Genomic DNA, 23225 nt, shown 5'->3' on the forward strand with positions numbered 1-23225 from the left:
CCTCAGCAGTGCTCTATGTTTGTAACTACAAGTGATAAACAAGAGTGAGTGAAGGGCTGGTGGTGTGGCGTGTGTGCACTCTAATTTACAGCTTGCAGTGCAGCAGAGTGCATGTGCACAGACTCTAAGTTAGATCACTGGGTCCAAATCCTCTCTACAAGCTATGATCTAGGCTGATTACCTTATTTCTTTTCACCTCAGGTCCCTCCTCAGTAACCTGAGGATATGTCAACAGTTTCTCCCCCTTTCTTTAAAGATTTTTTAGAATTAGACTAATTACATATTTCATGTGCATAGGATAATGCCTGCTACAATGAAGAATTGAAGTTTTGCCTGGAGAAGTTACTCATTACTGTTTTTATTACTACTAGAAAGGATTTGCCTTCTAGGGAGGAGGAACATATGCCTGTTGCATCCATTGCTTCCATGGCAACCACATGGGTACATAGCACGTGTCTCATGTGACTCCTGAAGACACGGGGTTCTGAGAGGTTTAAATCCTCAGGCTAAAAGGTAGGACAATGCAGAGCTGGTACCCAAACTGAGGTCCTATGGCCCCATCGACAGAGAGGGAGAGAGCAGGAGGAAGTGGGTGGCTACAGTGTTCTGAGGTCTCCTGATGTCCACTCAGGGAGACCGCTCTCCTGTTGGTAAAACCAGGTGTGGGGTGACTGCTGGACATGCTTTGGAGAGAGATTCCACTCCCTGTTTCCCCTCAGCCACCCCCCATTGCTCATTTTTTGATGCATAAAGAGGGTTATTGCCCAGGAAAACATCACCTTCACCAGCTAAGCCCCTTCCTGGACCAAGGTCTGGAAAAGTGCAAGTGTCCATCCACTAGAGAAGCTGCGGCAATGGCTGCAGGAAGGTGAGCTGTGTCACAGTTGCCATCTGAGGTAGGGGAGGGGGGTCAGGACATTGAGGTCCAGGTGAGACGACACCTGCAGGAGGCTGGAATGGAGGACCTGGTTACCACACCGCTGGTTGCTGATCTGTCCTCGGATCTGCCCTCATCCACCTACTTATCGTTCATCACATGCCAGGCACTGCTTTAGGGTCTGGGATGCTCCCTGACTGTCCATATAGGACACACTCCATCTCTCTGATCACAATCTGTGTTTACACAAGACCCACAGGCATCATCAAGTGATAAGTGCTCTTGCTGGCCTTTTGAGCCCTGCAGACAGATGCAGGAGGCATGGTTAGGGAGGGAGGTTATGCAATAAACAGGACTGACTCAACTCCTCCCCTTGCCCACTCCCCTCCTTATCACCTGATCTCACGACTCAGCCAGAATATTAAAAGCTCAGTGTGTCCATCCTCAGCATCTTCAGGAGCCCTCCTGCAAGGCCACCAAGATGAGACTCTGCCTCTCCACAGCCCTTCTTTTCCTCCTGGTTATCCTGGTGGACAGCACCCCACTGAATATATACCATATCCAGGATGAAGGTAGGTCCAGCCTCACCTCTCCTCTACAGCTTCTGGGAAAATGATAGAAGTCCATGGAAGGGGGCAGGGCAGGTGTGGAGTGGGTATTGCCAAGCATTTCTAGATATCTCCTGTCATGTTGGTCAGGATTACTGTCCATTTCTTTGGTTTTGGCAGCAGGGTCTTCCTCCTTGTGAAAGGATATTCTCTAGTTCCGTGGTCTGCTCTCTGGTTGTGGTGTGTGGGCTTCTTGTAGGAGTGGCTTCTCTGGTTGCAGAGCAAGGGCTCTAGGAATTTGGGCTCGTAAGTTTCAGTTTACCTTCTTAGTTGCCACCAGGCACGTGGAATCTTCCTGACCAGGAACAGAACCCATGTCCCCTGCCTTAGCATGTGCATTCTTATCTACTGGACCATCAGGGAGGACTTAAAGTGCAAAGATTTGACTCCACTGATATGTTGACTATCATGAGGATATATATTACAATTTTATTATATTTTATTACATATATATATATATCTCCAAGCTGGAATCCTGGAATGGGATCCCTTTGCCTTCTCCAGAAGGTTTTCCCAGCACAAGGATTGAAGCCCAGTCTCCAGCAATGCAGGTGGTTTCTTTACCAGCTGAGCCACCAGGAAAGCCCTGCATAGTAGTAGAAAGCTTCAAATTTGTACCATCTCTTAGTTAATGGCTTAGGTCTGTTGGAGTTTCTAAAACTGTTGGAGTTTCCTGCTGTTAGGTGTTATGAGATGAGACGAGGCAACTCAAGGGAACCTCAAGATATGGTTGGTGTCCAAGAAATCACAAGCATGCCTCTACTGTTTACAGTTTTCAACAACTGTCACTCCAGCACCTCTGAGGAGAAGGGAGGGAACTGAGAGTGAGATTAATTACCGTGGCTGCTAATCCAACCAACATGCCTGCTTAGTGAACCCTAGGGAGAAATACATATGAACTGGGCTCAGAGAGCTTGTGGGTTGGTGAATACAGGGAGCTGATGTGAGGGTACTGTGCTCACTAGGGCACAGAGGATGGGCACACCTCCCTCCTTCTTTGCCGGCACATCTCTTCCATTTTTCTGCCTTGAGTTCTATTTTGGGAATATAAGCAATGGTTTTCCAAAGTTCAGCCACCGGTTCTATTGAGTTGTTGAATTTGAAGATAGGGTCATGGACCCACAATCCCCTTTTTAATTATTTGGTCACAAGCATGATTGATTTGGGACCTCAATGCTGGCATCTGAACTGAGGAGTTTTCAGCCCTCAACCTGCAGAATCTGCAGTAGCTCCATCAATTCCCATCACATGTAAATGGACTTGTTGCACACCCTGTGGCTGTTTGGGGAACTGAATGCTATTGGGAGATACACCACGTATTTGCTGTCAGGGGAATACCCAGAATCACTGTGCCCTGTGATTTGGGGCTCAGGTGATGCTCCAAAAAGGAGGAGTAATGAATGTTCACATTGCAGCCAGAAACTGTGCTCTGTATTTTCAGAGTTCCTGTGAGAATCAGGGAGTGTATCAAATGGGTTGTAACATGCTAGTATCTTGTCCTGGCCCTGCCACCCACATGCCTGGGGCAGGTCATCTGCAATTTTCTTCTCAAACAGGGGATGTATGTTACATGGGTTTGAACCGATTACCATTCATATGTATAAGGAGGTGAATCAAATTTCATGCTGAATTTTGTACATTTTCCACCAATGTGTTAATCAGAAAAAATCTGAAAAAAATTTACTTTACTACTTACTTTGGGTAAGAAGGAACATTTGCATGTCAAATAATGAGTGTTCTTCTATCATGAAAACTAATCAGAAAGACCTGCAATGAATGTGCTGCAGGGAATGTAAGAAGTAGCCCTCTGTAGGCTGACCAATGGCCCAAGGCTGAGACAATTAGGAAAGCGTCCAGGCCCTTTCCCATGTCCCCTTTGACCTTTCCCTATTATCCATATTTGTCTTCTCCCTCATCCACTGTTGACTACTGTTTTATTGGCATATTTGATCCTTACTTGCTTCATGCCCCAGTTTGGTGTAACTGTTGGAATTTCCTGTCTTTCATAGGTCTGGAGACAAGCCATAGAAGGGGACCCGAGAAACGTTCAGTAATAGATGTGGTTTCAGGTATCATCAACGGTGTGGCTACAGGTATGAACTTTCTGCTACTCTTGGGAGGGAAGGGGACACTGAGATTGAGATTAGGCAACACTGAATAATGATTCAGTCAAAATGCCTGCCTAGTGAAACCTCAGTAAGAATCCATAAATATGGGCATTCAGGGACCATTGGGGGCGGTAATACACAGCGGTGATGTGAGGGTTGTGTGTTGTCGAGGATGTGGAGTCTCCCCACACTTCCACTTTGCCTTGCAAATCTCACTGATTTTGCTGTGCCTAGATTTATCCTTATGATAACATGACATCCCGATGTAAGTGCTCTTCATGAGTATGGTCATCATTTTGCTGAGTTGTTGAAAATGGAACTTCCCGGTTTTAGACACTTTGTCAAATCAGGAGTGACTCGGGATAACATGGCTGGCATCTGAACAGAGGACAGTTCTGATCCCTCCACTTGCACTATCTATACTAACTCCCTGGATTTGCTGTCAGAATTAAATGGCTCTGTGGGGCACCCAGCAGGTATTTGGAGGAATTGCATGTTGTTTCTTGACACATCACAGATTTGGTGTCAGAGAAACCCAGACTCACCCTCCCTGTGCTTTGGAAGCTCGGGTGAATCCTGGGGACAGGGGACTAATGAAAGCAGCACGCTGCATCCTGAAGCTCTCAGCATTTATCCATATGTTCAGAGTTCCTGGCCAAAGAGGATAGTGTATCAAGTGGGTTTTGACAGGGAATATCTATTTTGGACCCTATCAGCCTCTTGCTATGTGTCCTCAGGCTAGTCATCTCTAGTCTTCATCTGAACAGTAAAGAAGTGCTAAAGGAGTTCTTTGAACATTTACCAGTCAAAAAACTAAACAGCTTATTCTCTTTCATGGCCAAGTTTGGTCATTTTCCACCAGGATAGAGACATGAAAAGATTCTCTGTCTGCTTCCTTGGGCTCATGGGACCAAGGCTGGTACAATATTAGCAAATTCTTCAGGCCTTTTTCTTTGTCCAGTTTTGCCTATGATTTTATTTTCCATGTTTGAAACTTGTCCTGGTTCATGGTTCAATATTTCTGAAAATCTGAAATCTGTTCTTTCATAGGTACCAAGATTATCGAGAAGGGAGCCGGAATACTGACAGGATTGGCTGAAATAATCACTAAAGCCATTAAAGGTTTGAACTTTCTGTACCTGTTGGGAGAGAGGAGGGCACTCAGTGAGACTGAGATCAGCACCACTGGCTAACAATTCAATACTTACGCCTGTTGAGTGAACCCTTAGCACAAATCCATCAATATTGGCTGAGAGAGTTTAGGAAGGGGGAACAAATGGTCCTGAGGTGAGGGTGCTCTGCTCAGGAGGGTGTGGACACTCTGCCTACTCCACTCCTCCCGTGCCCTAAAGATCTCCTCCATTTCACTGTTTCTGAGTTTTCCCCTAGATATTAATGTGTAAAGAGTGGTTGAGTTTTCCTGAGTTTGGTCACTTGTTCCACTGAGTGTTTGACCATGGAGGTGGTGTCATGGAATTTTTGAGTTTTAGTCACTTGGTCAGAAGCATGATAACTTGAGAACACATGGCTGGCCTCTGAAGTCAGGGCATTCTGGATACCTCAACCATTGGCCCTGACTCCACAGATATGGTATCAGAAGTCAGTGGACAGTGGGCGGCCCACTGGGTGTTGGGAATTGGATGGTTGAGGGAAAAACCATGTATTTAGTGCCAGGAAAACCCCAGATTCACTCTCTCCTGTGATTTGAGGGCTCAGGTGAGGCTTGCAGAGAGGTGAGTAGTGAAATTAAGACCCTGGACCTGGAAAGTCTCTCCAGTTCTCTGTATTGTTGAGTTCCTAGCCAATCAATAGTGCATCATTTGGGTTGTGACATGACAGTATATTGTCCTGACTAGGCCACCCACAGGCCTGTGTCCTGCGGCAAGTCATCTGCAGTTTCCTCATCTGAACAGGGGAAACATGTACATGAGTTCCTAGAACAGATGATGAGTTATGAATAGAAAGACTTTATTCACGACCAGATTTCTCCGTTTTTTACCACAATGTTTTAATCTGAAAATAATTCTCTACCTACTTGCTTTGGCCGAGTAAAACTGTTTCTTTATCAAATAATGTTTATTCCTGTATTATTTACAGTAATCAAAAGATGTGGAACCACAGAGCAGGGAAAGCAAGAAACACAGCTCTTGTGGGGTAGCCTGTGGGAACAAGGCTGATACAACATAACGGAAGTCTCCAGGCCCTTTCCCTTGTTGTCTTTTGACTGTTATTATCTTATCCATGTTTGATCTTTTCCTGTTTCATGCACCAGGCCTCCTGAAACTCTTGAAATTTATTCTCTTTCATAGGTCAGGTGATGATTTCCAGAATTCAATTTGATAACCATACACTAGAGGAATTGCCAACACTCCAGCTTGAATACTCAACACTCAGTGAGGAGAATAATGGTTTGTAGTTTCTGCACCTTGGGGAAGAGGGAAGGGCACTGAGGTTCTGATCAATGACCAGCACTTCAATCAATTAGCCTAATTCTTGAAACCTCAGCAGTGCATAAATATTTCATGGTGAAAATTGTGCATGTTTCGCCAAGATGTGTTCATCTAAAACAATGTCTTTAACTATTTACTTTAGGTGGGAAAGAATATTTGGACATCAAATAATGAGTATTCCTCTTTCATGAAAAATAAATAGAAATACCTGGGATGAATGCTCTAGAGTAAATGTAAGAAAGAGCCCCGTGTAGGATGACTCCTGATACCAAAGCTGAGACATTATTAGGAAAGTCTCCAGGCCCTTTCCCATGTCCCCTTTTGACTATTGTTTATTATCCATATTTATACCCTCTCTTGTTCACAGTAGACTACCATTTAATGTGCATATTTCATCCTTAGTTGGTTCATGCCCCAGGCTTGCTGAAACTGTTGGAATTTCCTGTCTTTCATAGGTCTGGAGACAAGCCACAGAAGGGGACTTGAGAAGCGTTCAGTAATAGATGTGGTTACAAGCATCATCAACGGTGTGGCTACAGGTATGAACTTTCTGCAACTCTGGGGAGAGGAAAGAGCATTGAGAATGAGAACAGGCACCACTGGCCAATAATTCAATCCCAATGCCTATTTAATGAAACCTCAATAAGAATCCATAAATATGTGATTCAGAGAGCGTTTGGGTTTGTAGTACATGGCGGTGACGTAAGGGTCCTGTGCTTTCTCGGGCATGTAGGCTCCTCACACTCCACTTCTACCTTGCCCCGCACTTCTCACTCATCTCTCTGTGCCTAGATTCATCCTTCATGAATATAAGACACCGGTATGTGAGTGGTCCCCCTTAGAATGGTGATCTGATTTACTGAGTTACTGAACATGGTGTGGGGTAATGGAACTTCCCAGTTTTAGACACTTTGTCAAATCAGGAGTGACTCGGGATAACGTTGCTGGCATCTGAACTGAGGACAGTTCTGACCCCTCCACTCGCACTATCTATACTAACTCCCTGGATTTGCTGTCAGAATTAAATGGCCCTGTGGGGCACCCAGCGGGTGTTTGGAGGAATTGCATGTTGTTTCTTGACGCATCACAGATTTGGTGTCAGGGAAACCCAGACTCACCCTCCCTGTGCTTTGGAAGCTCAGGTGAATCCTGGGGACAGGGGACTAATGAAAGCAGCACGCTGCACCCCGAAGCTCTCAGCATTTATCCTTATGTTCAGAGTTCCTGGCCGAAGAGGATAGTGTATCAAGTGGGTTTTGACAGGGAATATCTATTTTGGACCCTATCAGCCTCTTGCTATGTGTCCTCAGGCTAGTCATCTATAGTTCTCATCTGAACAGTAAAGACGTGCTAAAGGAGTTCTTTGAATGTTTACCAGTCATAAAACTAAACAGCTTATTCTCTTTCATGGCCAAGTTTGGTCATTTTCCATGAGGATAGATTGCTGAAAAGATTTCACTATCTGCATCCTTGGGCTCATGTGACCAAGGCTGGTACACTATTAGCAAAATCTTGAGGCCTTTTTCTTTGTCCAGTTTTGCCTATGAGTTTATTTTCCATGTTTGAAACTTGTCCTGGTTCATGGTTCAATATTTCTGAAAATTTGAAATCTGTCCTGTCATAGGTACCAAGATTATTGAGAAGGGAGCCGGAATACTGACAGGATTGGCTGAAATAATCACTAAAGCCATTAAAGGTTTGAACTTTCTGCACCTGTGGGGAGAGAGGAGGGCACTCACTGAGACTGAGATCAGCACCACCGGCTGACAGTTCAATACTTATGCCTGTTGAGTGAAACCTCAGCACAAATCCATCAATATTGGCTGAGAGAGCTTAGGAAGGGGGAACAAATGGTCCTGAGGTGAGGGTGCTCTGCTCAGGAGGGTGTGGACGCTCCGCCTAACTCCACTCTTACCGTAACCTAAAAATTTCTCATCCATTTCACTGTTTCTGAGTTTTCCTCTTAGACACGAATTTGAAAACAGTGATTAAGAGAATACATACTTGTGTCCTGGGGAAGGTCATCTTCAGTTTCCTCATCTGAACCGGAAAACATGTTACATGAGTTCTTCGAATAGAGGACGAGTTATGAACAGAAAGACTCTATTCACCTGTCATGACCAGATATGTGTTACTCTGAAAGAAGTTCTCTGCCTAATTGCTCTGGCCCAGTAAAAATATTTCTTTATCAAATAATATTTATTCCTGTATTATTACAAGAAATCAAAAGACGTTGAATCATGGAGGAGGGCAACGGCAGGGGACCAAGCAACAGCATTTGTGAAGGAGGATGTGGGATGAAAGCAGAGAATACTACAGAAGTGTCCAGGCCCTTTCCCTATTGTCTTTTGACTGTTATTATCTTTTCCATGTTTGATCCTTTTCCTGTTTCATGAAGCAGGCCTCCTGAAACTCTTGAAATTTACTCTGTTTCATAGGTCAGGTGATGATTTCTGGAATACAATTTGATAACCATACACTAGAGGAATACCAAACACTCAAGATTGAATACTCAACGCTCACTGAGGAGAATAAAGGTTTGTAGTTTCTGCGCCTCGGGGAAGAAGGACAGGCACTGAGATTCAGATCAATGACCAAACACCAATTCTTCAATCAATAAGCCTGTTTCTTGAAACCTCAACAGTTCATAAATATTTGGGTTCAGGGAGCTTTCTAGGTGGTGAATATGATTGTTAGGGTGCTGTGCTCACAAGGGAATGGAATCTCCACACACACACACATCCCTTTGCCCTACACGTCTCCTCCATTTCGCTCTTTGTGAATGTTTCATGTATATTCATCTAAGAACAGCAAGTAAGTATTTTCCTCAGTTTGGTCAGAAGTAACGATCAGTTATTGCAGATGGAGGTGAGGTCGTGGACTTCCCCATTTTATCCATTTGGCCACAAGCCAAAGTAAGTGGGGACCACGTGTCTGGCACTAAATTGAGGACAGTCTTAAGCACTTAACCTGTGGGGTCTGCACAGACTGCATGGATTTCATATCAGACAGCAATTAAATGGGGGACGCCCACTGGGTGTAGGGGAATTGGTGATGGTAGAGACATCACAGATTTGTATTAAGAGAAACCCAGGCTTACTCTGGCCCGTGACTGGGAGCTATCGTTACCTTGGGTACAAGGAAATGATGAACGTAGGACACTGACTCCAGATACTCTTACAAGTGCGCTGTATTTTCCAAATTCCTGGTAGAATCAGGTATTGTATCAGATGGGTTGTGACATCATAGCAATTTGTCCTGACTCTACCACCCACATGCTCTGTTCCTGGGAAAGTTATCTGCAGTTTCCTCATCTGAAGAGGGGAAATGAGTTACATGCATTCTTTGAACAGGTTACCAGCCATGAATACAAAGAATTTATGCCCTGCCGCCTTAGTGTCTACAGCTTTGGAGAGTATAGTTTCCTGACAAGGGATTGAGCATATGACTCCAGTACTGGAAGCCAGATTCTTAACCACTGGACGGCCTTGGATGCCTTACAGATGTTTTAAGGCTAATCAGGCACTGTACCAAATCTCCTTAGAGGACTTCATGAGGAGATATACGTTTTTACACCATGTCACCCCTGGCAACATTCATGATTCTGTCCCAGAAAGGAGGTTCTCAAATGGTCTTTTCAATCTGGCATTCCTCCACAACCTTAACATTCTCTATGGCAAACAAACTGGGGATTCTAGTTGTTGTCCTTGTATGGAGCTTGATGAGCATCCTCATAACTGAGCCATTGCTCCTCTCCTTCCAGCAGCCTCTAAGCCTGCCCTCTGCCTGGAGCCTAAAGTGACAGGTGACTGCAATGCCACAATGACCAGGTACTTCTACAACCCCCAGACTGGCCTCTGTGAGCAGTTTGTGTACAGTGGCTGTGAAGGGAATGGAAACAACTTTGAAAATTTAGAGGACTGCATGAAGACCTGCTCTCAAGAGGCAGGGTCTCTGTGGTAAGACAGGGGCCAGGGCACAGGAGGAGGGGAAGGGCTGGGGAAAGGGGTGGAGCTCAGGGGGCCACACACCATCCACCCTGCAGGATGTCCTCCTCCTTGCTGCTGCCAGGAGGAAAGGCTGCAGTGTCCTGTAAAACCCACACTGAGCAAGTTCTCCAGGGAGAGGATGGCAGAAGGTCAACCCCTGATGCCTCTTTGTGATCATCTCAACCTGAATACATGCTCCTCTTTCTCAGTTGGGAACACTGATTCAGCCACCCTCCAGGGTGGGACTGCACTGCTTCTGAGTGCCCTACATAGTCTTGGAAATCTCACTTCCTTCTTGTTCATGATTTGGGAATGTGGTTCCATATTTTTTTTAAAATACGGGATCTATTGAGCTGATCATTGTCCAGGTCTGGGTCTACACTGATGGCACTCAACAACTTCCTTTCTTTTTGCAGAGGACATGTGAAGAGTGGATTTGGAAACTCTCAAGCCCGAGGAGGACCCCTGCAGGGCTGGGCTGTGGCTGTGTCTGAACCTCTTCAGTCTCCCGACAGTCCTTCGCTCCCCTACCCTCCTCAGCAGAGCCTGCCTTTTCCTTTCCTCCATTGGTCAACATGTCTAATTCTGTCTCATCCAGCTGGTTCTCAGCACCATGAGAGCATGTTTTCCCTTTACCCCCAGCACTTCACCCAGTTCCTGACACCAATGAGACAGTTTATACTTATTTGAGGAAAGAAGGAAGGAATGTAGGAGCACATTGCTCATGACCAGAGTAACTGTAGAGCCTGCGGTGTAACACAGGATTTTTGTTTTCATCCCAATCCTCAAGGCATCTTCACCTTCATCCCGGTTCCCACCATCACTGCTCTCCTTGTGGGTGGCCAAGGAGGAATTTCCAGCATTCAGTTCTCAACATCAGTAATGAGAGCAGAGTTTGGTTTAAAAAAGCCCCTTTTCCATGCAATGATGTTGCAATTTTCATTTCTGTAGCACCAAATACTATGGTTTATATTTCAGTAAATGTATATTTAAAATTAAACTGACTGTAGTCTGTTGTTTATAATTACAGACCTTAACAAATAGTGTCCATGGAAATGGTGGTCCTGCTAACTGTTCTGCAGACAGTGGGCACCTCCCATTCCCTTTTCCGGAGACTGTGCTCTAATGGGTATAGGAAGCAAACCCATTATACCATCATCGACTCCTTAATATCATCCACAGGTTACAGAGAACCCTGAGAGATACACACATCAACTTGAAAACTTTTCCTTGTTACTTTTAATCTCAGTCAAACTGGGGGGCAGGTTGTCCTCCTGACTCTCAGAAGGAGAATGGGTATGAGACTCAGTTGTTCACTTATCTAAGAAATCTGATTCCCTGAGGTCACATGTGGGGAGGAGGGTTCATACTTCAGGTAAAGAAAGGTCAACTACTGTGTAGCATCCCTGGCTCTGTGTTAGCATTTTGCCTACATTTTTCCATTTATCACGCTAAGAATCCATCAATGGAGGAAATGGAAGAGGCATAGAGATGGCACTTAGCTGCTGTATTCAGTGCCTAACATAGCAGGTTCAACTCTTCCAAGCAAAGGGACTTGGATGATGCTTTCCTGCTCTGCTTCTGGGAAGATTTAGAATGAAGGCAACTTTGGAAACAGACCGTATCTGTTTCACCACAGACTAGTAAAGTTTGTCATGGAGACCTCCGCAAGTAGTAGTATTAGTATTTGAATAAATGGGAACACACAGGGTGCGTTGGTACTGTTTTTCACATCTTTCCAGTCTTGGACAAATTCTCAACATCTCTGAGCTCTGCTTTCTTTAGTATAAATAATGATAAGACTTGTACTTTTCAGTGTCTCCAGCCAGAGACCGCTGAAATATTCCGCTTTGTCTTCTTGCTTTTCTTTTGCTTTGGAATAGTTTTGTTTGTGGCCTTCTGTACAGTATTACGGACCTCCGAACATAAGTCTTCAGGCACGCTGTTTACAAGTTCTAATCCCTTGAATCTATTTGTTACATCCACTACATATTCACAGTGGATTGGATTGAAGTCATACTTGGCTGGCCTAGTAGTTTTCCCGCTTTTTTAGTTTAAGCCTAAGTTTTGTTATAAGACTCTGATGATCTGAGCCAAAGTCAGTTTCAAGTCTTGCTTTTACTGACTCTACACAGTTTCTCCATCTTCAGCTACAAAGAACGGAACCGATTTGATTTCAGTGTTGACCATTTGGTGATGTCCATGTGTAAAATCGTCTCTTGTGTTGTTGAAAAAGGGTATTGGCTATGACCATGCATTCTCTTGGCAGAATTCAGCTAGTTGCCTTGTTTCATTTTGTTCTCCAAGGCCAAACTTGCCTGTTACTCCAAGTATCTCTTGACTTCCTACTTTTGAATTCCAATCTCCAATGATGAATAGAACAATTTTTTTGTTGTTGTTGTTAGTTATCAGAGTTCTTCTATGTCTTCATAGAACTGATCAACTTTGGTTTCTTCAGCATCAGTGGTATGGGGATAGACTTGAATTACTGTGATGTTGAATGGCTTGCCTTGGAAATGACCCAAGAACAGCTGTCATTTTTGAAGTTGCACTCAAGTCCTGAATTTCAGACTCTTTTGTTGACTATGAGGGCTACTCCCTCCAAAGTTAACTGCAGGCAGAGCAAGATGCAGTACTTCCTTGAGTTTGCTTGTGGGGTCAAGACTGCTTTTTCCACGCTGGTACAATGTTAGTCAAGACTCAATGTTCTTCCTCTTGCTCCCCTATCAGACTATATTTTATTTTCCTATAATGATATCAATGACAGTTACATGCATAATTATAGACAAGGGTCATCATCATAGAGACTCACAGGAATTTTACTTTATCCACTCTCTTCAATGATGGGGCACTTAGTATGAGTATTAAATAGGAGAGTTGTTTACTTAGAAATACTTATCAAAATTTATCCTTTTGGTTCTGAGAGCATAGTTTCTTGAGTAGGGAAACAGCTGTAAACAAAATGTGGTAAATAATAATAATATATCCTTCTAGGATGGAGACAGACAGTAAAAATGGGAAAATCCTATGCCAGGTCTTGATGAGAGTCATGAAGAAAGGGAGTGATGGGGATTCAGAAGGTGGTAGAGGGTCAGGGAAACCCTCTGTGATAAAGAGGCATTGAGCAGAGTCTGTCAAAAAAAGTGCTTAGTGTGTTTGAGAGGCAGACAGGACTAGGGGGACTGGAGCTGAGTGGATTAAGGGGGAGTGAAGCGGAAGGGGACCAGACAGAGAGGCTATGGGGACAGATCACAGAGAGCCTTTTAGAACCTTAAGAATCAGGATCTGACTCTCAGAAAACCAGAGTCACTAAGGGATTGGTCATGGGGGTCATAGGCTAGGATTCACTTTGAAACAGGATCCTGCAGCTGCAGCTGAAGAATGGCCTTTAAGGGGCAAAGGGCAGAGACAGAGGGTCCTGGGCAGGCTGCTGCAGCAGTCCAGTGAGCCATGATGGAGTGCGTACCCATATTGTTCCCTGAGTCAATCTCAGTTCACTAGAAAAACATGAATAATGTACTCTGTTGAGGTTTTGGAGGAGGCTTCATCATAATCATGATTCATTAAATCTTTAGCCATTTGTGATGGACTTACTCTCCAAACCCTCTCCTTTCCTTGAGGTGTGGGGGCAGGGAAAAGTAGAAGGTAGGAATTAAAACTCCTTCCTTAAATAATTAAAAATTACTTCCTTCTTGGTGGCCATTGTGATCCTGAGAGCAGTGTGGTTGCTCATTTGTAGGAAGGTTTAGGTCCTGTCCAGGTTCCCAGTGTACAGGTCTGGGGCTTCAGAGATTCAATCAGCAAGTTCCTCTCCTTTTGCAGAGGCCATGGGAACTGGGCTCCTCTGAGAGGCTGAAGTCCAAGGAGCACCCGGTCAGGGCTGAGCTCTGGCTGCCTGTGATAATATTCAGCCTTTCCCTCTTGCTTCTCAACCCTACATCCTCAGCAGAAATCTGCCTCTTTTCTCTCTCCCATAAGAGTACGTGCTTTACTCCTGTCTCATCCAGATGGCTCTAAGCACCATGAGAATACAACTTCCCTTTATCCCTAGAACCATGCACAGTTCCAGGCACATAGGACACAGTCCACAAATACAGAAGTAAAGATGGAAACAGTGCAGGAGAAAGGCTCCTCGTGAAGCAGTGAAAGTAGAGCCTGGGATGTGAACTCATGATTCTTGCTGCAATCTTCTTTGTCTCTACATCCCAACCTTCATCCTCCACCCAGCAGCACTTTGAGAGCCTTGGAAACCTGGCTGCCTGGATGCTGCCAGAAAGGCTGGGACCACCTCATATTCTTGTAAATATGATTGACATTCATGAAGTCATGTCCAAAATCTTTGATGCATCATCTGTGTTAATATCAAATAGATTTGCATGGGTGGTGTTTGTATGCTTGTGTATTAGTGACGTTGACTAAGAGGAGACACTTGACTAACAGGCAAGTGTCTTCCTCCTGATTTTCAGCAGTTTGTCTTTCCAGCAAGTCACTTTTCTGTAGTTCAGTATCTCCAGCTGTAGTTCGGTATCTGTAGTTCTGTAGTTCGGTATCTCCAGCTGTAGTTCGGTATCTCCATCTCCTAAAAAGAATAATAATACTTAGGTGATAAGACTGTTAAAGAAGAATAAGCTATCTCTTTTTCAATACTTACTGTGAGCCCACATGACAGGTCACAAGTTCAAATGCCCTCCAGGACATGGGAGTAATATAAATGGAAGCATGGGGACCATAAAGAATGGTGGTGATTATGGAAACTGGAGGGAATGCTCCCCTCCTGAGAGTAGAACCACTCTCTTTAGTTTACTATATGGGTTTCAAAGTGTGGTCCTTTGAGCAGCACCCTCAGCACCTGGGGAACCTTGTTGATGTAGCTACTCAGGTCCTAACCTGTGCTTCTGAATCAAAACTCTGAGGATGAAGATCTCAAATCTGTGTTTGACTAAATGGCTAAGGGATTCTGATGCTTATGCAAGTTTTAGACCCTTGACCCTTGTCAAATTACAAGACTGTGATGCCAGTTTGTTAACTTTTTCCAGCATTCATATAATTTTTTTATATGAAAATTTCCATTGTGAAATTGTATAAATATTTAAAATGGTAAAATATACTCTGTGGGCTCACCATACATATATTCTAGCCAGTTTTGAAACCTCTGGTTTATGCTCTTCTTTTTAATCCTGATAATAATCTTTAAGAAACATACTATGTGGTCCAAAAATTGAGGTGCTGTTTCATCATGTAGTAAGAAAATGGTCACCTATTACTTGAATATGAATGTACGTCTCAGAGAGCACAGAATCTCAAATATCTAAATATCTTCTGTCTGCCCCAAGATCATTCAATCCATTTGAAGATGCAGCCTTAGATAGCATGGAATCCTAGATTGTCATTTTTCAGAAGGAGATACTGAGAAAACAAGAAACAGAGATATGATCTAGGATCCCAGAGGGTTAGATCACTTGTCTTCATCCAGAAGTCAGCTATAGCTTTGTTCCTGTCCTATAATTTCTGTAAAGAGGCCTGCAGGGGCCAGGACTGTTTCTAACTAGAGACCACACTTCCGTGAGCAGGGAGCAGGGAGGGGGAGGGAGAACTAGCCCATCAGGGGGCTTGTGGATCTTGAGGTCTCTAACTTGGACCAGAGTGAGGGGGGAACATGAGCGGGGGACACTGGGAGAAAAACACAGACAGATGGGGGTGCAGAAAAGAGGAGTTTTTGATATTAAGGGGAGTCTCTTCTACTCCTTGGTCTCAGATGCAGAGACTGAGGCAGGAAGAGAAGAAGCACCAAAAGGCCTCCCGAACTAGAATCCTCGTTGTACCGTCTGCAGGTTTGTGTCCTGGGCAAGTGGCTTCACCTCTGAGCCTCTGCTTTCTCCTTGACACAATGGGGTGAGAATCCTAGATATTGTAGGATGGACATGGCGCTAAACGAAATCATCCATGTAACATATCTCAGGAGAGAGTAGACCCTCCACTCACAGTGGCTTGTTTGGTGAATTACTGGCTACTGATGCTCTTCTGTCCTGGGGCAGCTCGGTATTGAGAGCTCCTGCCCTTCTCAATGGCAGTCCACTCCAGTACTCTTGCCTGGAAAATCTCATGGGCAGAGGAGCCTGGGAGGCTGCAGCCCATGGGGTCGCCAAGAGTTGGACACGACTGAATGACTTCATTTTCACTTTTCACTTTCATGCACTGGAGAAGGAAATGGCAACCCACTCCAGTGTTCTTGCCTTGAGAATCCCAGGGACGGTGGAACCTGGTGGGCTGCCATCTATGGGGTCGCACAGAGTCGGACACGACTGAAGTGACTTAGCAGCAGCAGCAGCCCTTCTCCAGGGAAAGGGTGTCTATGCAGGAAGGCAGCCCCCTGAGTCCTTTGCAGCTCATCACCCAGCTCTGTGCCTGCTTGACGTTCGGCTGGACTTGCTCCTGGGGCTTCTGGGCACTCAGTCCAGCTCCCTCCTCCTTGAGCCTGGAGTGGAGCACAGGGTGTGTGTGTCTGTGTGTGTGTGTGCATGTGCATGCATGCACATGAGTGGAAAATGCTTGTCTGAGTGCAGAGGGAGGCTAGTGCTACGTGATTGTAACTGGGAGTGAATATACAGGAGTGAGTGAAGGGAATGTAGGTGTGTCACCCCTCACACCTCCCCTGTAGATAACAGCTATCAATGCAGCAGAGTGCATGTGCAGAAACTCTGCAGCCAGATCCCTGAGTTCAAAACCTCTCTCTCCACTCGACGACTGTAACCAACTTACTTTATTTGTGTAGCTCAGGTTCCTCCTCTGTAACATGAGCAATTATCAATACTTCCTCACCCCCTAATTCAGAGATTCTGAGAATTAAATCTGTAAATATGTGTCAGGTGCTTGGATAATGACTGACATATAAAAGAATTTACATTTTATCTGTTGTGATTACTCATACTTTTATTATTAATACTACAAAGGACTCTGACTTCTCAGGGAGAAGGAACATATGTCTGCTGTGTCCATTGCTTCCATAGCAACCCCGTGATGTGGGCAGTGCTGACCTCACCTGACATCTGAAGACAGAAGAACTCTGGGAGATTTCCATCTGCAGACATGAAGATGGCAAAAGGCAGAGCTGGCCATAAAAATGAGATCGTGTGACCCCAAAACACCACTGGGAGAGAGAGGAGGAGGAAGTGGGTGGTTGTGGGAAATCTTCCAAGGTCCCCTGAAGTCCACTCAGGCAGGCATCTCTCCTGTTTGTGAAACCAGGTGAAGGAAAGCAGGTGGTCAGGCTGTGGAGACGTGTTCAGCTCCCTCCTTACCCTCTGCCCCCTTCCCTTACTCCTTGTTTGAAACAGAAAACAAGGTTGTTGCCCCAGCAGGACATCACCTTCACAGCTAAGTTCCTACAGGAAACAGCCAGATAAAGAGCAGGTCTCCATCCAGTAAAGAAGCTGTAACAATGGATGCAGGAAAGTGTCTGTTTCATCTGGTCTTCTGAGCTAGGGGAGGGTGTGTGGGGGGGAAGTAACTGATATCCAGATGTGATGCCCAGATGTGATGACCCCTACAGGAGGCTGAAAAGGAGGGCCTGAGCTCATACACTGCTGCTCACTTGCTCATCCTGTGATTTGTTCTCATCCACTCACTGATTGTCCATTCATGCCATGCACTGTTTTAGGTGCTAGGATCCGCCCTGAGTGACCATATTGGACAAAGTTCCAGCTGTACAACTACAAAACATGTTTCCATGAGACCCACAAGCAAAGTCAAGCTTAAGCAGCACTGATGCTGGACAATTTTCCCCAGCAGGCTGAAACAGGACAATGGATAGCAGGGGAGTACACACTGTACAATATTGACGCCGGGCCCTTCTCTTCCTCACTCCCCTCCTTGTCTCTCTTCCAGTCACTGAGCTTGGCTGTCAGAAGCTCAGTCAGCTGCCATCTTTCCTCAGGAGCCCATCTACCAGGCCATGAAGATAAGCCAGCTCTGCTTTTTGGCAACCCATCTCGCCCTCCTGGGCACCCTCATGGCCAGTATACCAGGGTGTGAAAATAGCAACCAGGCCCAGGGCAAGTCTGGGCTCATCTCTCCTCTCTGGAGGTGGGGGATGACAGAGTCCATGGAAAGGGTTGGGTTGTATGGGTGGGGTGAGTGCTGCCAGCCATCTCTGGATATCTTCTGGGAAATGGGCAGTTTAACCCCATGAACAATTTTTGACTCTTTAAAAGGTATTACTATGTGCTCAGTTTTTTAAACAAAAGTACCCCAGCTAACTAGCAGATGAGGGACCCCATCACTGAAACTCTTCCTTCCTGGACACAACCTTCTGTGTACACCTCAGCTCAGTTCAGTTCAGTTCGGTCACTCAGTCGTGTCCGACTCTTTGCGACCCCATGAATCACAGCATGCCAGGCCTCCCTGTCCATCACCAACTCCTGAAGTTCACTCAAACTCATTTCCATTGAGTCAGTGATGTCATCCAGCCATCTCATCCTCTCTTGTCCCCTTCTCCTCCTGCCCCCAACCCCTCCCAGCATCAGAATCCTTTCCAATGAGTCAACTCTTCACATGAGGTGGCCAAAGTATTGGAGTTTCAGCTTTAGCATCATTCCTTCCAAAGAACACCCAGGACTGATCTCCTTTAGGATGGACTGGTTGGATCTCCTTGCAGTCCAAGGGACTGTCAAGAGTCTTCTCCAACACCACAGTTCAAAAGCATCAATTCTTCAGCACTCAGTTTTCTTCACAGTCCAACTCTCACATCCATACATGACTACTGGAAAAACCATAGCCTTGACTAGATGGACCTTTGTTGGCAAAGTAATGTCTCTGTTTTTCAATATGCTATCTAGGTTGGTCATAACTTCCCTTCCTCAGTGTAGTGTAATCCCTAGATCCACTTTTATTTTCTGACCTCATTCATGCCCAGGCTTCCTGAGACTCTTGGAAATTACTGTCTATCTGTAAGTCATGAGATAAGTCTAGGATGGAAACCTACATAGCGTCTGGATGGGACTGGACTCCAGAACATGCCATCAGGTGCTTAGAGGGTTAGAACTATCATCTCCCAGTCCCTCTGGGGAGAGGAGAGGCCACTGATACTGAGTGCAGTCACCAATGGCCAATGATTCTGTCAACTTGCCTACCTCCAACCCTCAATTAAAACCCTGACTACTGGGTTCAGAGAGCCTCAGGGGAGTGAACATTTGTGAGAGGGAAAAGTCCTGAGAGGGCTTGGAGGTTCGGCACTCTCCCGTCCCCATTTGCCCTACACATCTACATTTCTTTATGCTTTATAATAACTGAGGACAGTAAGTAAAGGGCTTTCCTGAGCTCTGTGAGTGATTCTAACACATCCTTGAATGTGGGAAGTGGGTCTATAACCTCTGAGTTTGTAGTTCATTGGTCATTTGTATAAATGACCACAGGACTTGTGATCAACACTTGAAAGGTAGCCATCCTCAGAAATGGAGCCCTCACCCATTGGGGTCTGGGTCACCTCTAGGGATTTAGTGTCGGAAGTGACTTGACTCCTGGAATTTCAGTGGATGTTATGGAACTGGTTGCTGTTGGCAGAGACCCTGCATATTTCGAGTCTGGGAAAAAACCCTGACTCACTCTTCTCTCCCATTTGTGCCTGGTGTGAGGGTCAGGGGCTGTGGGACTATATTATGTAGGGCAGAGCACTCAGAACCCCTTTCCAGTTCTCTGCATTATCAGAATTTCTGGCAGAATCAGGTACTTGATTAAGTGAATTGTGACAGAATAGTGTCTTGTCCCAATCCTGCCACTCACATGCTGTGTGTTGTGGGGCAAGTCATCTATCATTACCTCATCTGAACAGGGAGACTAGGTTATGAGAGTTTTTTGAATGGGTTGCCAGTCATGAGTATAAAAGTTTCCAAATTTATGGACAATGATGTCCGTTTTCAACCAGAATGTTTTAGTCTAAAACATTCATCTATCTACATTTCCTTACCACCCATTCAAAAGAAATTTATGTGTCAAATTATCATTTCTCTGTTATTCAATTAATCAAAACTTTGAGAGACAGCTAAACTTCATCCCTCCAGCGGCAACTGCAGTAAGATCAAGAAATGCAGTACTTCCTAGAGTTTTCTCAAGGTGCAAAGAGTGTTCTTTCCAGGTTGGTACAGTATTAATCAACGCAAGGTGCTTCACCCTGCTGTCCTGTCAGACTACCATTTCATTATCCTATCAGGACATAGGATGTTAGAGAAGACTCAAAATTATATAGACAAGCATCATCATCAAATAGACTAACAGAAATTTCATTATATCCAGTCTCTTTAAAGACTATGCACTTGGCACGAGTATGAAATGAAAGATTCATTTACTTGAAAAATATTTATCAAATATTTGTGCTTTTTGCCATAGAAGGAATATTTCCTGGTGTAGGGAACCAGCTGTAAACAAAATAAAGTAAAATAATATGCCTTCTAAGTGGCTGACAGACAGTGAAGACAGGGGGAAAATCCCATGGCAGATGGTGATGGATGCCATGAAGTAAGAGAGTGATGGGATTTCAGGAGGCTTAAAGGGTCAGGGAAACACTCTGTAATAAGAAGGCCTTGAGCAGAGGCTGCCAAAAATGAGCCTGGTGTGTTTGAGCAGCAACCAGAACCAGGGTGGCTGGAGCTGAGGGGGTGAAGGGAGGGAGTGGAAGGGGATGAGGCAGAGAGGCCATGGGGGCAGGTCATGAGAAGCCTTGTAGGACTTTATAAAAATCTGAATTTGACTCTGGGAGAGCTGGAGAATCACTGAGGGATTGGTCATGGGAGCGATGTGATAGGACTCAAGCTTGAAGAGGATCCCTGAGTCTGTAGAGTGGAGAGTGGCTCCTCAGAAATAAGAGCAGAGACAGAGGCCCCTGGGCAGGCTGCTGCAGTGGTCCAGTGAGCCATGGTGGAGTGTGTACCTGTGTTGTTCCTTGGGTAGATCGCAGTTCTTTAGAAGAACATGAAAGACTTGCCCTGTTAAGGTTTCTGTGGAGTCTTCATCAAAAATCATGAACCATTAAATCTTTAGGCATTTGTGTTGGACTCACCCCCCACCCCTCTTCCCTCTCTGAGTTGTAGGGGCAGGGAAGGGGTGAGGTAAAAATGAAAATTCCCACTCCCTAATCAAGTGTTGGTTACCCAGGCAACCAATCCCATTTTGGGGTTAGGTGCAGGGTTTCCTAGTCACCTCCCTCACATGATAAGAGACTCCCTGTTGCTGTCATCTCTCAGGAAATTGCAATGGTTTTAGGAGCTCTGTGCCATGAATGGGAAAAAGGCCAAATTAGTATTTCTTATATAGTCATAGTATCAATATTCTTTCAATATTCCATTATTCCAGTGCCCATGACGTAATCAAAATGAGTACTCTGGTGGCTTTTCTTCCACACATTTTTCCAGTACAGCATGATGCCTTCAGGCTTAAAACAAAAAACGAAAAAACTCCTTATTTTGTATTGGAGTATAGTTGATTAACAATATCGTGATAGTTTCAGGTGGACAGCAAAGAGACTCAGCCATAAATACATGTATCCATTTTCCCCCAAACTCCCCTCCCACCCAGACTGCCACGTAGCACTGTGCAGAGTTCTATGAATAACCAATAAGGACCTTCTATACAGTAGGTCCTTGTTGGTTATTCACCTTCACACTTTCTTTTCTAATGGTGAAAAGTTTGAACCACACACATGTCCAGAAAATAGTATTGTAAACCCACAGACCATTGTCCAGCTCTAATCATCATCAACATGTGAAGAATATTCTTGATGCATATCCTCCATGTTTGTTATTTTGGAGCTACTCAGTGGCATTTTTGCCAATTAATCTATAGATATTCAGTAATAGTATATAATTACCTACAGTACTACCCTGTCAGTGTGACACCTAACAATGCTTAATAATAATGCCCCGGACAGAGACTATCAAACGGCCTTTTCACATTCACACCCATGCACCCCTAGCATCTTTACTGGAAACAAACTGGTGTCCCAGCTGTGCACCTCGTAGACTGAACTGTGATGACCATCCTCCTTATTTGACTGAGATCCTCCCATCCCTGTGGCCCTGTGGTTGCAGCAGTACCTTCTGGAACCTGGATCCCTGACTGTTGCTACTCCTGTAGCCGAAACTGCTGGAATCGTCCTTCTTTTCTTGATCAATATGATTTATCACACATGAAGTCATGTCCAGCATTCAATTCATCATCTATGTTAGCATCGGGTTGCTTTGCTTGAGTGTTGTTTTTGTGTTAGTAACACTGAAAACACTGTGACCTGTGACTAACACATTATGTAAGTGTCTTCCTTCTGATTTTCAGCAGTTTTGCTTCCAACAAGAAAGTTTTCCTTAAGTGAATTTCATTTCTTCGTCTCTAAAATGGGAATGTGTGTGTGTGCTCAGTTGCTAGATGTCTGACTCTTTGCCATTCCATGGACTGTAACCAGCCAGGTTCCTCTGTTCATGGGATTTTCCAGGCAAGAATACTGGTGTGGGTTGCCGTTTCCTCCTCCAGGGGATCTTTTGGACACATGGATCAAACCAGAGTCTTCTGTGTCTCCTGCGTTGGCCGGTGGATTCTTTACCACTGAGCCACTTGGGAAGCCCCAGAATAGGAATAATGATACTTCACTCATAAGATTGATAAATAAGAACAAGCTACCTTTTCTTGGAGTGTGAATTCAAGTGGGTCTTAAGAAGTATTACTATGAACTAAGCTAGTGGAGGTGATGGAATTCCAGCTAAGCTATTTAAAATCCTAAAAGATGATGCTGTTAAAGTGCTACACTCAATATGTCAGCAAATTTGGAAAACTCTACAGTGGCCACAGAACTGGAAAATGTCAATTTGCATCCCAACCAGAAAGAAGGGAAATGCCAAAGAATGTTCTAATGACCATACATTGTGCTCATTTCACATGTTAGCAAGGTAATGCTCAAAATCCTTCAAGCTTGGCTTTAGCAATATGTGAACTGAGAACTTCCTGATGTACAAGCTGGATTTAGGAAAGGAAGAGGAACCAGAGATCAAACTGCAAACATCCTTTGGATCATATAAAAACTAAGAGATTTCCAGAAAAACATCTATCTACTTCCGCTTCATTGATAATGCTAAAGTCTTCAACTGTATGGATCACAGGAAACTGTGGAAAACACTTCACATATCTCTTGAGACACCTGCATGCAAGAAGCTACA

The 23225-nt window shown here is 44.7% G+C and overlaps 1 protein-coding gene across 1 annotated transcript; it reads left to right on the forward strand.

Annotated features, from left to right (window-relative positions):
* Positions 1359 to 10006, forward strand: LOC102187965 (trophoblast Kunitz domain protein 1). Its single transcript, XM_005688709.2, has 8 exons — positions 1359 to 1449; positions 3495 to 3578; positions 4644 to 4715; positions 5903 to 6001; positions 6499 to 6582; positions 7668 to 7739; positions 8482 to 8580; positions 9810 to 10006. Exons 1-8 carry the CDS (start codon positions 1359 to 1361, stop codon positions 10004 to 10006), a joined length of 798 nt encoding a protein of 265 aa, XP_005688766.2.

The sequence above is a fragment of the Capra hircus genome, chromosome 13 (assembly GCF_001704415.2).
Source record: "Capra hircus breed San Clemente chromosome 13, ASM170441v1, whole genome shotgun sequence".
In the NCBI taxonomy this organism is placed as follows: Eukaryota; Metazoa; Chordata; class Mammalia; order Artiodactyla; family Bovidae; genus Capra; species Capra hircus.

Coding starts and splice junctions, on each gene's coding strand:
- LOC102187965 (XM_005688709.2), top strand. CDS start 1,359: ATGAGACTCTGCCTCTCCACAGCCCTTCTTTTCCTCCTGGTTATCCTG. Junction 1,450..3,494: donor ATACCATATCCAGGATGAAG/GTAGGTCCAGCC, acceptor TGTCTTTCATAG/GTCTGGAGACAAGCCATAGA. Junction 6,583..7,667: donor CATCAACGGTGTGGCTACAG/GTATGAACTTTC, acceptor GTCCTGTCATAG/GTACCAAGATTATTGAGAAG.